General features: G+C 36.5%; 1 protein-coding gene and 1 non-coding gene across 2 annotated transcripts; both read right to left on the bottom strand.

The window, feature by feature from the left end:
• Positions 1–10,642: 10,642 nt before the first annotated feature.
• Positions 10,643–11,755, bottom strand: LOC141704144 (putative mitochondrial protein AtMg00820). The gene is made up of 3 exons (XM_074507462.1): positions 11,449–11,755; positions 10,923–11,109; positions 10,643–10,832 (listed from the first exon to the last, which is right to left on the bottom strand). The coding sequence occupies exons 1-3, from the start codon at positions 11,753–11,755 to the stop codon at positions 10,643–10,645; spliced, it is 684 nt and encodes a 227-aa protein (XP_074363563.1).
• Positions 11,756–14,220: 2,465 nt separating this feature from the next.
• LOC141704148 (small nucleolar RNA R71) lies at positions 14,221–14,327 on the bottom strand. Its single transcript, XR_012567845.1, has one exon. It is a non-coding gene; the product is annotated as a small nucleolar RNA R71 (small nucleolar RNA).
• Between the last annotated feature and the right edge of the window lie 2,370 nt (positions 14,328–16,697).

Raw genomic sequence — 16,697 nt, 5'->3', positions numbered from 1 at the left:
TTCAGACTTGGATGAAATTTTGGCTAAGTCAAAATTTACATCTCGACGGATGACCCTTATCCATCGAGTTTGGTCATCCGTCGATATATAATTTGCTAATAAAAATAAATTACTTTTCTGGAATATTTTATGTCTCAATGGATAACAGTTTATCCTCATCCGTCGAATTGTCTTAATCTCAGCCGTTAATTCCCTGAACATTATCCGTCGAGTATACTTACAGTTTGTAAGCATTACACGACGGATAATGGGTGGAATTTTTACTGTTTATTTTTAAACGGCCATTTTAGGCAATTACTATTGGTTACTTTGTTTTACTTTATTATTTTTATCAGTTATTTTTGAGATAGTATAAAAGCTCATTTCATTGCAATTGCTTTTCTTTTATCATTCTCAAATTCAACTGCTCTAATTTCATTCTCTCTCAAGCACTTACTCTCCTTCTCTTCAAGCTTTTATTCTCTAACAATGGCACCTGTTGTAAAGATTATGTCTCAAACTGGGTTTATTTATGAGAAGAACAATTTCACTGCATTAGTGAACAAGGGTATTCAACAATCGGATGACTATCACAAGATGATGGACTTTGTGAAGGATTACAAGCTCAATTATGCCATGCTGGAATCACCCACAATCTTCTGTGAAGTTGTTGAAAAAATGTGGACCACTGCTACCTACAACTCGACTGATAAGACCATCACTCTAACCATTAAAGGTAAAGAATTCTGTATAAATAGTGATATGATAAAGGCATGTTTCAAAATTCCTGATAACAATGTGACTTCACCACACAATGATACTGATATTATCAATATGCTTACTTCCATGCACTATGCACTTCCTACTTCTAAAGTGAGTGATATTAGGAGAATGGGTCTTAGGAAAGAGTGGAGTTTCTTGTGTGATGTAATTACAAAGGTTTTCTCAAGAAAGATCAGTAATTTTGATTCAGTGAATATTTTCATGCTTAACATGCTATACATGCTAGTTACAGACAAATTTTATAATTTCAGTGACCTTGTCTTGTTTGAGTTAGGTTTTAAATTAGGTGAGTTAGCTAAAAGTGGTAAGAATGTGTATTATGCTAGATTTCTTATGGTATTGGCTAACCACCTCTGTGAAGAGATTGTGCTTGAGAACCCTAACAACAAACTATATTGTTGGGTTCAAGAGAGAAGGCTCATTGCAGATTTGAACAGGGCCAATCATCACAAGGATGTGCCAATGTTCTACTTTTCTGTAATGCAAGCACCTCAGGTAAGTGAGGTAAGTTCATCTATCCCTACAACTATTCCAACCTCCACAATTTCTTTGAGTTCAAAAGTAGCTATGGAAACTGTGTCAATGACCAAACAGTTGCCTACCAAAGATGCCAAACCTACCATTATTTCAAAATCCAAATCAAAGAAAGCCCCCTCTGGTATCTTCCAAAAGATGTCAATTGAAAAATCCACCAAAGCCAAAGAGGGGAGTGTGAAGGAGGGTAAGTTAGGTGAGGGAAGGGGTGAACATAAAAGAAACCCCAAGAATAAGGTTGAAGAGTTGAGTGAATCCCAGCCTAGCCACACTGCAGTTTCCCAACAAACTACAGTGCTTAAAAAGGACAAAAGCTCATTTCTAGCTGCATCCTCCCAAAAGGATGTAGCTATTGAACAAAGCTCTCAACCAAGAGCACAGGCCAAGAAGGTTAGGGACACAAGCTCACCCCAAACTTATGCCAGAAAGAAGAAATCAAAAACCTCTGGGGATGCACAGGGTATACACACAGTGCAAACTGGTGCTAAAGACACAGTCACTGCACCTTCACAAATTCAGCTTGATGTGGCTCAATAAATGTGGAGTCACAGCCAAAATCTCTAGTTATAGAAGCACCTCAAACACCATACTCACCATCAAATTCTCTGGATGTGGATATGATAAACACATCAATTCCCGATTCCCCTTCTTTAACTCTGTTGGGGAAGTCAAAATCTAGTGCAAGTGAGCATCATCTTTTATAAAAAATTTGTTGGCTCACTTGCCAATTCTTTCAGGAACTGTTATGTCATCTGTGCCTAAAATATCTTCAATCAGCACAGAGTCAACAATAGTTTCTATTCCCACCTCATTCATTTCTACTCTCTCGATGGATATTGCTCATCCGTCGAATAGTGATTGTATCCTGACGGATAAGCCTAACAGCAGTTATCGGTAGGATAGCAAAACCACTCACTCGATGGATATCACTCATCCGTCGAGTATCTCTGCACAATTTCAAACTTCAATTATTTCAAGTACAGAAGAGTTAGTGGTTGTATAGTCACTCTTAGGATTGAGAGAGCAGAGTGTTTTGAGTGAGAGGCTGGGTTGCTCCCAGGCAAAAGGAGAGGAAATGAGTGAAAATCTACAATCCATTTCTTCAGGATTGGCAAAAGGGAGTGAGAGGAGTCCCACCTTAGTAGGTGAAGGTGAGGGTGTGAGGGTGGGGAGCCAGGGTGAGACCCTGATGCAACAAAAGAGAGAATATGAGAGAAAAGCAGGTACAGAGGGTATAAGGGCGGATCCAGCCATTGCTCATGAGTCAATGATTGTGGATGATGCTGAAAAGGAAAAACAATTTCAACAATATTACAAAGCTGTAATTGATAACATTTCCTTGGATGCCGACACTTTTACTCATCCTGTGTCAGCTTATCAACTGTTGGCTGCTCAGGGCAATAAGGAGGCAGAGAAGACTTTAAATCTAGTACATACTTCAGAATTTCTATAAAGGGATAAAGTTGTTGTCAATTTGATGCCTCCTACAGCTGGTGAGCCATCTGAAGAATTTGGAGTAAATTCTAATGATGATGACTCTATCTCATTTGATGGAAGCATGAACTTAGGGGGAGATGAAGGCCCAAGTTCAATTCCAGATCTACCTGAATGGGCATTGACAAAGGAGTCTACACCAGGACAATTCAATATATCATTAGTCAAACAAATCATGTATGTCCAAAAGGCCATTGAGAACACCTCAAATGCTGGTACCAAGGCTATTCTTCAAGCCCACCTAGATTCTCTACATCTCATGAAGCTATAGCAATTAAGACAGAATCTGAGTGTGGATAAACTCAAAAAGGATATAGCTGACTTGAAGACCTACAATTCCGAGAAGCTGGATTTAATCATGCCCTATGGTACCATGCAGGATCTGCTACTGAGACTGAGAAGAGAATCAGATGCTGAAAAGAAGCTGGCCAAATTGGTGGACGGAGTTCAAGTTATTGAAAACTCTGTGGTCACCATTCTTCAAAATCAACAGTCTCGGACCAGTCTTCTAATACAACTGGCTAAAGCACAAGGCTTGACCCCTCAACTTGATGATAACAAAAAAGGGGAGAAAGGACCAAGTGAGGGGGAGAAGCTTCAGATACAAATCAGTAAAGTAATTATGCCTTCAATTACTGTCTCAAAGTCACCAGTTACAGATGGTATAGATCTGATTTAAGCAGCAACAGCTAACTTGAAAGTTGCTGAGAAGGAAAAGTTGAGTTTGGTCAACTGGGAGAAGATTGATGAGGAGATACAGAAGAAGTTCCAACTTGTCAAGGAGCCAGCTAAGTCAGCCATCCATCACTCTCAAGTCAAGCAAATCAGTGTGAATGAGATGAGCATGAACTATCTGGAAAGAGGACAATCTTCCTGCATCAAGTCTCCAAAGGCTGAAATGATTCTCAAACCAAGGGCAAACTACTCAAAATCATCCTTGAAAAACCCCTTGGACACTGTGTATGAGACACCCGAGCCTGATGAGAAGAAGCTTCTGTCAAGATCAATTGTTTTCTATAAAGATCCAACTGATTCAGCTTCTAAAAGGAGGATTGCTAAGATATTCAGAAATGGGAAGGAAATTTGTGTGGTAGTTGGACATCCTCAATTTGCTCAAGTAAAGAGAGAAGAAAAAGCCAGATTGAAGCAGGAAAAGAAGCAAGCTGCTCTAGATGCAAAGAAGACTAAATAAAAGAAAGAGCAGATTGTTATCTTGGCCAAGCTACAGGCTGTGAATTCATCTCAACAAATTCCCTCTCAACCATCTGAAGCTACTGAATCAAGGAAACAAGTTGAAGAACAGAAAAAATCTCCAAGAAAGAAAGAGTTGGCTAAAAGAACTAAAAGGAAACTGGATATTGTTGACAAGGAATTGGAAGATCAATTTCCCAAGGAATCCAAACCATCTATAACTCAAGCATCAAAGCCCTCTGTGGTATTTGAAGATATAAGGGTGGTGGATCCCTACAAGAATATTCATGGTGAACCTATTGTGCCCAAGGATGAGCCAACAGAATGGGAGAACATACCAATTCCAGACTTCAATCTACCAATCCTTAGCAAGCCAAAAAGGACAAAGTTAAGATCAGTCAAGAAAGTGAAGTTGTCACCTCTCAAATCCAAGTCTGTAGTTAAAGCTCAGCCCAAAGTCAATAAGGGAGACTACTTGTACTTGTGTGACATCAAAGAGTTTTCTGATCTAAACCTCTATCTGGATGAACTAGATGAGGTGAGGGGAATTGATGCATACAGAAACCTACCTGAAAGGTTAGTGTTCAAGTACAAAGGAGGAAAGGAGATTCAGTGGCCACTTCATAGGATTCTTCAAGAAAGCCAAGCTTTACTGATTAAAGTTTATTCATCCTTCAAGAAAAACTTTTGGTTCAATATCACTGCAAGAAGACTAGTATTGAAGAATATTGAAGAACTAAGGAGTGTTAGAGCTAAAGATGCACTCCTAAAGACTCTAATCATCCCATACACAGGGAAAAGAGTGCATCTAAGGCCCTACTGGCTGATGGAGTTCATAGATGACAAAGGTGTGAGAAGATTCTTCAGATTAGAAGACCAATTGAGCATCTCCAGCAATGAGACTCTCTTGGAAATGCAAGGAAAGTTAAATCTCTCAGAATCTGATGAGTTGGAATTCCACAGGCAGCTCCAAAATCAGATTGATGAAAATAACAGAAAGCTTGGAAGAAGATCCAGACCTTCAAGGAACTAGATAAATCTACTCAGGCTAGATGAGCATCTTGGAAAATGACTGTGAGCCAAACTTTGTACATTTTGATTAATTGAAGCATTTTTTAGTATTATCTACTTTTCTTTAAAGCTGTATGTTTAGGGTGTTTTGTTATCATCAAGTATCACTTAATTTATGGCTACAATTCCAGTAGAAATAAATTGGGGGAGATTGTTGTGCATATGTTGTGTACTTGATGATTACATAAACAAAACACCTAAGTAGATTTTACTTAGTGAAATAATATAGCACTCGATGGATAAGAATTATAGTCCCGACGGATAACTCATTATAGTCCCGACGGATGATGACTTATTATCCATCGAGTAAGTAACTTATGTAATAGTGAGTCTGTAGCACATTTCTGCATACACCTTTGTATAAATTCTGTAGTAGCATATAAGCCATGTTGACTTTAACTAGATATGCAGAATAGGTTGATTAATTGTACATAGATGATGTCTTGTAATTCTGCATAAATGAATTGAAGTCAAGGGCCAAAATAGCTACCGACGGATGATTAACAAAGCCATCGACAGATGATCAAAGAGCTATCAATGGATGTTCAATATAGCAGTCGACGGATGATCAATGAAGTCATCAACGGATGATCATAAAGTCGACGGTTGATCATGTACTCAACGGATAAAGAATTCAAATATCATTTGACAGTGACAACTGGTCACATGCGTCGAAGTGTATGCAAATGGAATGAGGAAGCCTATTAACCGGGTAATAGAGAACAAAGTAGCAAAGCATTAGACCCGATAGTTTTTATGATGATCCTGTCTTTTGACTTTATAATCTTGGTAATATATAAACCAAGACGTAGCAAATAGAAACATAGATCTGAGATACAAAAAGTGAGAAACATTTGTAAGCAGAATTATTAGCATTTCTCTGTATTCTCAGTAGTTCATATTTCTAAGCAGCTGTGAGCATTCTTGCACACAGAGTTCTCTCGATATATATTATATATCTCTGGTGGAATCATTCAAATCCACCAGAAAGTTTTTAAAGACTCTTATTTTTAATTACTCGTGTTTTGATTCACTTAAGTTTTTATTCCGCATTGTGCTAATCAATACACTTATATTTATATTCGAGTTTGAACATTTTATTTTAAGAAAAAGTTTCAAGAATTCCATTCAACCCCCCTTCTGTAATTCTTGTCATATTGTTAAGGGACTAACAAATAATTATATAAAAATAAAAACAACATTTTACTTACTTAAAGTATAAAACAATATAAGAAAATAGGATAAAGTGAGAATGTGCTTTATCTAATAAGAGTTTAAAAACAAACTCAAATATTCATGTAGCATGATGGTTATAAAATCAATTTTATAATAGAATGTTAGAGTTTCGATTCTTCACGTAGACAAAAATTTATCCTTATTTTAGCACAAATTATATAGGAGTGATATTTTTGTAAATTTTCAATATATAAGGGTAAAATCGTAACTACACATCCATTTTATCGGCTCAATTTTCCCCTAATCCTCTTTTAATATATAGAAAGTAGATTGCATGGTTAATTTTATAATATGATAAGTTATCTTCTTACTGATATAAAGGAATAAAGGCCAATTTAACGTATTTTTGATGAAACAATACAAAGTAACAATTTTGAGAAAAATGGTCAGTTTCTGCCCTCTGTGAATGTGTATTAAGATTTATGAATACCAAAGACTAATTTTCAACATTTGGCATATTGTAATCCATATATAGTAACTTTTCATCTAAGCTCCCGCAATTCTCAGCGACAATCTAATCCAATTCAAAATAATTAAACAAATGCGATAAAGCCTATCAAATCATAAAATTCGTATACATATATCTATGTTCGTACTGACAACGATGAATTTCTAGTGTTGGTGCACCTTTTGCAAAAAAAATCGATGTCGTCAATTTTGTAAGTATCCGTGTAATACTCCATCACATGTTGCATATTCTAGAAAAATACTCCATATGCAATTGCGTATTGTCGAGATACACTTCCATCAATTATGTATTCAATTAAAAAATGTTGAATATATCGTCATTAAATGTGTGATGGTAATACCCTAATTTGTAATGTGTATTCCATCGTAAATTTTATCAACAAATTTACGATCAGTTAGTTCTATCCAATTGTTCTTAAATCCGATCAAATTTGGCATTTTCGTTTCTTGCACATTTATCCTTAAGTAATAACTTGACTAATTTTGAATGTTACAATTCAATTCTAAATATTACCAATTCTTACTATAGTTTTTAAACATGTTTGTAAAGGTTTAAATACATGTGTTTTTCTCCATTCATTTTCAATTAAAAAGTGCAATAAAATAATTTTTATAACTATATCTTTTAAAAATTCTGTTAAGTTATTAATTTATTAATTACAATATATATATATATATAATATCTTATAAATTTTATATATTTGAGTTGTACTTCTTTCTATTTGGAAAGTGTTAGTTGCTGAATAATCAGCAAAGGTCAGAATAACATAGGGTTTGGTGCACTAATACTACAATCGAGTTAGTATAGCTTAGATGTTAGTTATAATATGTTATCGGCAAGCCATTATCAATAAATGATAAGAAGTGTGATATATTATTGTATCTTATAATTATAAATTGTTTTGATCAATTATTCTCTCTTGAGGTTCATAAGGGATCAATGTAGATCAAAGTGATTATGGGGCGAACCTGATTAAAAGTTTTGTGTGTTTTTATTTATTTTCTACATTTTAATTATTGTAAACCGAGATCAATAAGTCAAAATGGAATAATCTTTAGAACTACATATAGTTGGATATATACACTTATTCATCCACTATGTGTGCATTTTCATTAATGCACATTTTAATCATTTTTTAATGGAAAAATATCTTTATTTGGAATAAATTTATTAAAAAGATATAAGGACTAAAATTTACTAGAAGATATAATGATAATCAATGGAATGAGAAATTGAAAATAAAATCTACCAAAAATTGTAGGGAACAAAAATTTATTTTAAAATTGTATTGAAACGAGGAAAAAATAAAGGGGATTTATCACTTTAAAAGGTGAATTAGATTGTGGTGTTTGACTTGTTCATTTCTTTTTTATAGATGGTATTAAATTACTAGTTCTCCTGAAATCATCTTATGATGGAGAAGTCTTGAAAAGATAATCTCAAATATCATTAATATCCCTCTTACTCGAAAATTCATATTTGAAAAGTGTATCACTAGGGTTTTTGTTTCTTATCGGGCCTAGCGTCTGATCTGTTACTCGTCCCATTTTTTGGTCCACTATAATACAAATTTTCTGATTTGAATTTGAAAAGTGGATCACTAGATTTTTCGTGTATTTTTTGTGTGCCTAATGTCTGGTCCACTTTTCAGTTATCAAGGATCGCATCCTAGTTTTATGTCCACTATAAGACACAATATTTTTATTAAGAGAGGTTCCTCTTCCCATTTTTTTGGCCACCAAAAGAAATAATACCCAAAATACACTACTTTTGAACTTCAACTTTCCAAAATATCCACACACGCAAGTACCGCCCAAAATACCCATGAAGTATACATATAAGGTATGTGTACTCGAGTTTTAAAAATTAATAAAGAATGGGAATGATGAACATGCGTATTCAATATTATTTTTAGTGGAATACGCATGTTCAACATGCATATCCATCGGGAAACGAAAGTGAATGCGCATGTTATACATGCATATTCTTTATTAATTTTTAAAAACTCGAATCCACATCTTTCAGATGTGTGTTCCGTGAGTATTTTAGGCGGAACATCCCGCCAATCAATATTTTGGGCATTTGTCCCTCAAATGATGGTTATTTTGATTTTTCACCACCACTGAAAAACAGTATTAATATTTTTAATAATAATTAAGAATATCGGAGTTAGGTTGAACTCAAACATTAGTCCAGTTGGAAAATTCTAACACATGCAACAATAGGGCAATTGTATTCAAATTAAATCAGAATTCAAGAACATGCAATCAAAATCAATTAACAAAATAAATCACGAAGGTCAAATGAATTTGATAATCAAAAATAATAATATTAAACAATAACAAAAAAGAAAATGTATCTATATTGTAGCTTTAATATTATATAACAGATGAGTCGATGAATCTTGTAAAGACACGACTCTTTATGAGGAGATATTCGCCCCACCTATGCTGTATTGGGATGTCGCGGATTCACTTACAGGATAAAATATCAACAGAGTAATATGTCATAGGCCGACAAAGCTCAACAGCGACCAAACCTTAATTTGCCCGGAAAATCTATGTATATATATGTATATTTGGTAGAGAGAAAAAGATAGACTAGCTAGGGTTCTTGTTTTTCCCTTTCATCCTTTTCTTTTTCTATCAAGGAGTATATATATTATAACAAAGGAATATCTTTGTACTTATTTCTCAATGGATTACACTAAGAAAATTATTTAGATCCATATATGAAATTTTTGAAAATTACATAAAGAACTTACCATATCGAAACTCCAAACTTTCAATTTTCTAATATTCCCCCACAAATCCATACAGAAATACATATCAAATTTAATATGACACGCTTTTTCAGAGCTGGTACTCTTCCGAGTTTGAACCCTCCTAAGCCCTCTACTTCGATGGTCGCCCAATATAGATGGAATATTTCACCTTGAATCTCTATCCGTTTGGTGTAACCACACTCCATAGATGATGGCACTTCTAAGGCCATGGTGATGATCTACGGCTTTGAGACGTTAATGGTCATGTCTCGATCATGTTTATCGAATGCTTCATGGAATAACCCTTTTCCGCTAATTGCGACCTCACAATTACATTCGCTCAGCTGGGCATCTCCAGAGATGAACTGCTACCATCTCTTCATAAATACTTGACCCCATTCAGAGTTCTTTAACTCTTGCCATACTTGGAGTGACAGTACCTTAAAAGTTTATGGGGGATAGACTTCAGATACATAAGTATCAATCTATAGTTAAGGTACATCTGACTCACCCTTATGACTTGTTATTACCACATTAAATACTCTTCGGGAGATCTCCTCCCAGGTGTATTGGGTTTTTGCCATAGATGAATCATGTTGGGCTAATATTCCCATCCCCAACCTAGACTAAAGGACTATAGCATGCTCAAGTCCTTTAGTCAAAAGATCAACCAATGAACTCAATAACAACAACCCTTTATAGATTCCAATCTAACTTGGATGCGTCTCTTAGATTTTGCGTTATACTTAACACTTCTGATTTGGTCGATAGTTGTATGGCTATCACAATGAACATAAATAGCAGGAAGAGCCGAAGAGGTTTTCTTACTACATGTAACACTGACATAAGTCCATGTAACCACTCAGCCTCCGTCCACGTGGCATCTAATGCACATAACTTAGTCTCAAAAGTAGAACGAGTAATCAATATTTGTCTAGAAGACTTCCAGGATACTGCACCACCCGCTAGGGTAAACAAATATCCAGTCACTCCGTTGGAACCGGATTCTTAACTATCCAACTTACATCACTGTACCCCTCAAGTACGCCCGGAAATCTCTAGTAATGCAAACCAAGGGAAATAGTTCCCTTAAAATATCTAAAAACTCTATCCAGAACCTTCTAATGAGTCTTGTTTGGACAACTCGTATATCTTGCCAACTTAGATACAGAATAAGAGATATCTGATCTAGTCACATTAGCAAGATATCGCAAACTTCCAATAATTTGAGAATACCTTAACTGAGACACATGAACCACTGAACTATTCTTAACAAGGCCAACTTTAAGATCTAAAGGTGTACTAACAATTCTACAATTTGAATAACCATACTTCTCAAGTATAGATTTCTCTATATAATGAGACTGTGACAATGTTATTCCATCGGTTGACTGAGTCAACTTGATTCCAAGAATCACACTAGCTTCACCCATATCTTTCATTTCAAAGTGCCTTTTCAAGAAACTTTTTGTCTCATTAACAATCTTAATATTGGTTCCAAACAACAAAATATCATCCACATACGAGCACAACACAATACTTTCACTACCTCTGACTTTATAGTAGACACACTTGTCACTTTCACTAACTAAAAATTTGAAAGACAAAATAGTTTCATCGAACTTTTTGTGCCAGTCTACATGAGCTTGTTTTAAGATATAAACGGACTTGACTAACTTACATACTTTCCTTTCATTACCAGAAGCAATAAATTCCTCAGGATGATCCATATAAATTTCTTCTTCAAGGTCACCATGAAGAAAAACTGTCTTTACATCCATCTGATGAATGATAAGACCATGTACGGAAGCCAATGTTATAATAATTCAGATAGTAGTCATTCTAGCAACATGATAATATATATCGAAGCAGCCAATGCCTTCTCTTTTCTTAAATCTTTTAGCTACAAGCATATCCTTATACTTACCTATTGAGCCATTCGGGTTTAACTTCCACTTGAAGATCCACTTACATCCTATAGTAGAACACCCATGAGGAAGATCAACTAACTCCCATGTTCCATTAGAAATAATAGAGTCTATCTCACTTTTTACAGCACCTTTCCAGTGCCTTGACTCCGAAAAATCCATGGCCTGGCGGAAAGTTAAAGTTTCTTCCTTGATATTGTCAGTGATAAAATCACTTCCAAAGTCCTTAACAACCTTTGCGCGCTTACTACTTCTAGGTTCCTTAACTTCACTGGGAGTAGAGCTACTAGCAGGATCCACCCCCATATTTGTCATCCTTTCCACATAATCAAGAATGGAACTCGATGTGCAAGTGGGATTATCATTAGAAACACTTTGAGGAATACCTTCCTTCATAGGAAACACTTTCTCAAAGAAAGTTGCATCACGAAATTCAACTATAGTATTCACCACAATACCATCTATGTCAGATTTTATTACCAAAAATCTCATAGCAGTTATGGATTCACCATAACCTAGAAAGATAATATCAATAATCATTGGTCCTAGTTTCTTCCTCTCGTGTTCAGGGACAAGTACCCTTACAAGGCACTCTCAAACTCGAAGATATTTCAAACTTGTTTTCTTATTTCTCCATAACTCATAAGGGGCCTTTTTCATATGTTTCATATGGACTCTATTCAGAATATTGTTAAGTGGCATTTATGTCCACTTAGAACATCCTTTACAGGATTGAATTGGTATTTTGTACTCAAGATTATTTGTGTTTTTGATGTGTTTTGTAGGGTTTTTGCATTTCAGGCATGATTGAAGGAAGAAGGAGGTTTAACATTGCTTTGGTGCTAAATTGGTGTCAGTAGGGTGTCTAGGAAGTTTGCTTGTGGAATGCCATCTCAAACCAGTCAAGAAAATAAAAATCAGAAGTTTTTCCAGAATGTCAGCGCGCGCCCGCGCCAGTTGTCAGAATTGCAGCGCGCCCGCGCTGGTAAAGTGCGCGGCCGCGCCAGGTCGATTTCCAAGAATCCTATTTTGAATAGAAGATTGATTTTCTGGGCTCTTGGATGATTTGGGCTGCTATATAATGATAACTTAAGGTTTTTTTTAAAAGGAAGCATGTACCAGAGACTAAGGAGAGGAAACGAGAAGACCTAGGAGCACAAATTCAACCAAGGCGAAGAGGATCTAGTTTATTCTTGAGAATCTTTGTTTTAAGTTGTAATCTTGAATGCTAGTTTTCTTGTTTGTTGAATCTAATACTCTTGCTTAATGTACTTTGATTATTATTCAGTTTATAAAGACTTAGTTTATTATACCATGCTTTCATCGGAACCCGCGGTGATGATGAGTTCAATTATGGGCTAATCGTTATCATGGGGTTCTAACGGATTTATTTATGGATTTCTTTAGTTAATTTGTTTCAATATCTTGGTGTGTGGTGATTGATTGATATCCTAGTATTGGCTGTGCTTATTTGTCTTATGAGCGTCGTGAACTTATAAGATAGTGTGTTAATCTCTATTGAAGCGAAAGTGAATATAGGGGTTTAGAACTTTCCATGCTAGCATAGGTTCATTTATTTATTATGCATGATTCATAGGTAATTTTAACCATCTTACTTGCCCTATGTAATCATGATAGATAACTTGCACATTAAACCGTTATGTTGTCAAATTCTATAGACATATAGGGTCTCAACATAATTGGTGTCTATTCAGCTTCTATCTCTTTTGTGGATGTCTGGTAGTAGGGTATTCGTACAACGAAAGTTGGCATTTACTAGTTTCGTGTTATCTGTTTAGTGTCATCACCATTGCATGCTAAGGTTAAGAACAAAAAGGCTATCGAATGAAGTATTTAATGAAGTTAGAATCTCATGTTTGTCTCATATAGTTTATTCAATCACTTTTGATTCTCTTAGTTAATATTAGTTAGTATAATCTCGTAGTTATAAATAATCTCAACTTGTTATCATCTTAGCATTGAATAATAACCATACCATTGTTGCATAAGTGCATAAATTGAAGTTAACTTAAAAGAGTCTATGTGGGAACGAACTAGAAATAATTCTATATTACTTGCGAACGCGTATACTTGCGTGTAATATTAGCACATGTTTTCGTCCTAACAAGTTTTTGGCGCCGCTGCCGGGGACTCGTGGTTTACTTTTAGTTTATGTGCTTGACATCAGTGGTCGTTAAAGTTCACTGACTCAGATATTTTACTTACTTATTTGTTTGTTGCTTTTTCAGATACTTTGGGGAGCGTGTATGCTAACGCGTTCTCGATCTCGAAAGAGAACACTGGATAAAGCAGAGGAGGAAGTTGTAATAGAGGAATAAGTTCTTGTTGAGGAAAAAGTTGAAGAAGAAGCTCTTGTTGAAATGGGTGAACCAGAAGCGAATACAAAGGCTTTGATGGACTATTCTCAGCCGAAGATCAATGATATTCAGTCTAATATTGTCAGACCAGCCATCGCGGCTAACACTTTTGAGATCAAGGCTAGCACAATTCAGATGGTGCAGAACTCAGTCCATTTTGGGGGTTCTCCGACTGAAGATCCCAACATGCATATTAGAGATTTCATCGAGATCTGCGATACTTTCAAATTCAACAATGTGTCTGAAGATGCTATAAAGCTAAGGCTTTTCCCGTTCTCTCTAAGGGATAAAGCTAAATGTTGGTTGCATTCTATACCACCAGGCTCTATCACTAAATGTGAAGATCTTGCTCACAAGTTTCTTACTAAGTTCTTTCTTATGACGAAGGCTGCTGCAATCAGGAATGCTCTTACTCAATTTGCGCAGCAATAAGGAGAATCTTTGTGTGAAGCCTGGGATCGTTATAAGGAGATGCTTAGAAAGTGTCCTCATCATGGGATGCCTGACTGGATGATCATTAACTGCTTTTATAATGGCTTGGGAGCACAGTCTAGACCCATGATCGATACAGCATCAGGTGGAGCCTTATGGGCTAAGAGCTACGATGAAGCTTATGAATTGATTGAGCTGATAGCTGCTAATTGAATACCAAAACCCTTTTCAGAGATTAAATTAAGGCACAGTAGCAGAAATTTTAGAGGTGGATGCAGCTACTACTATAGTTGCTCAGCTTAAGGCTTTAACGATGAAGATGGATTCTTTGGCTAATTATGGAGTTAATCAGATCACTAGTGTCTGTGAGCTTTGTGTTGGTGCGCATGAGATGGAGCAGTGTGCTATATCGAGTGAATCAGCTCATTTCGTGAGCAACTTTCAGAGGTCGCAGCACCTAGTTCCAGCCACCTATCATCCCAACAACCACAATCATCCTAACTTTAGCTGGAGCAACACTCAGAATGCGGTTCAATAGCCTTATCAGCAGTATGCAACAAAACAGTACAACCCTCCTGGTTTTCAACAAACGCAATATGCTCCAAGACAACAACTCCAACTTCAGCATCTACCACATGGAGGTACAAATCAAGCTAATGAAAAATCTGAATTGGAGGAGTTGAGGCTCATGTGCAAGAGCCAAGCGGTTTCTATCAAGACCTTGGAGAATCAAATTGGTCAGATTGCCAATGCCTTGCTGAATCGTCAACCTGGTATACTCCCTAGTGACTTAGAGGTTCAAGGCAAGAAGGAAGCAAAGAGCAGGTTAAGGCAATTACATTGAGGTCTGGAAGGGTTGCAAGCCAAGAAAAAGCTCAAGTTTCGGAAGATGAAGTTGTGGTTGAAGAAGATGTGCAGAAGGAAGCAGAAGTGGAACCAAGGAAGAAAACTGTGGAACACACTCCTCCTGAGGGTAATATAGGGAAGAAATAGGTCAATCCTCCACCTCCTTTTTCTAAGAGGCTGCAGAAGCAAAAGTTGGATAAGCAGTTTGTGAAGTTTCTGGAGGTGTTCAAGAAACTTCATATCAACATACCTTTCGCTAAAGCTCTTGAACAAATGCCTAGCTATGCAAAGTTTATGAAAGGTATTCTCTCTAGTAAAGTGAAGCTCGATGACTTAGAGACCGTTGCTCTAACGGAGGAATGCAGTGTTGTGCTACAACAGAAGTTGCCTCCGAAGCTTAAAGATCCTGGAAGCTTCACTATTCCTTGCACCATTAGAAACTTGTCGTTCAACAAGTGTTTATGTGATTTGGGAGCTAGTTGCAATCTGATGCCTTTGTCTGTCTTCAAGAAGTTGGATTTACCTGATCCTAAGCCTACTTATATGTCCTTACAGTTGGTCGATCGTTCTATTACATATCCACGAGGCATTGTGGAGGATGTCTTGGTCAAGGTGGACAAACTCATCTCTCCTGCTGATTTTATAATTCTTGATTTCGAGTAGGATAAAAAGATTTACATAATCTTGGGAAGACCATTCTTGGCTACTGGCCGAATGTTGATTGATGTGTAGAAGGGTGAGCTCACTATGCGAGTGCTAGATCAGGATGTGACTTTCAACGTATTTAATGCCATGAAATTCCCTACTAATAACGAGGAGTTCTTAAAGGTGGAGTTGGTCGATTCTGTGGTTACTTAAGAACTTGATCAAATGCTAAGGTCTGATGCCTTAGAGAAAGCTTTGTTGGGAATTCAGATAGTGAAGATGATGAAGGTGATGAGCAGTTGCAGTATTTGAATGCTTCTCCTTGGAATCGAAGGCTAGATATGCCTTTTAAATCTCTTGGAATGTCAGAACTGAAAAATGCTGAAGGGCGTCTCAAGCCTTCTATTAAGGAAGCTCCTACACTTGAGCTTAAACCATTGTCTAAACACTTGAGGTATGCTTTTTAGGTGATGCATCTACTTTGCCTGTTATTATTGCATCTGACCTTTCAGGTAGTGGTGAGGAAAAGCTCTTGAAAATTCTGAGAGAGTTCAAATCGGAAATTGGGTGGACTATAGCAGATATCAAGGGAATCAACCCATCTTATTACATGTATAAAATTTGCTAGGGGAAGGAAGTAAGCCAACTGTCGAGCAACAAAGAAGGCTTAATCCGATAATGAAAGAGGTGGTGAAGAAGGAAATTCTCAAGTGGCTAGATGCAGGGATCATCTATCCTATTTCTGACAGTTCTTGGGTGAGTCCAGTTCAGTGTGTGCCAAATAAAAGAGGCATCACAGTTGTTGCTAATGAGAAGAATGAGACCATTCATACTCGAACAGTCACGGGGTGGAGAGTTTGCATGGATTACAGGAAGCTGAATAAAGCCACGAGGAAGTATCACTTTCCTCTTCCTTTTATTGATCAGATGCTTGATAGGTTGGTTGG

This window comes from Apium graveolens, unplaced genomic scaffold (genome assembly GCF_009905375.1).
Source record: "Apium graveolens cultivar Ventura unplaced genomic scaffold, ASM990537v1 ctg7474, whole genome shotgun sequence".
Lineage (NCBI taxonomy): Eukaryota > Viridiplantae > Streptophyta > Magnoliopsida > Apiales > Apiaceae > Apium > Apium graveolens.
The sequence above is the reverse complement of the archived record's forward strand: the minus strand, read 5'-3'. Positions and strand labels throughout refer to the sequence as shown.

What these genes read in the sequence shown, in the direction of transcription:
- LOC141704144 (XM_074507462.1), bottom strand. Translation starts at nt 11,755, where the DNA reads ATGGGGGTGGATCCTGCTAGTAGCTCTACTCCCAGTGAAGTTAAGGAA. An exon ending in AAACCCGAATGGCTCAATAG is followed by an intron (nt 11,110 to 11,448) that starts GTAAGTATAAGG and finishes TCAAATTTTTAG; the next exon opens with TTAGTGAAAGTGACAAGTGT. An exon ending in AGTGTGATTCTTGGAATCAA is followed by an intron (nt 10,833 to 10,922) that starts GTTGACTCAGTC and finishes TTCAAATTGTAG; the next exon opens with AATTGTTAGTACACCTTTAG.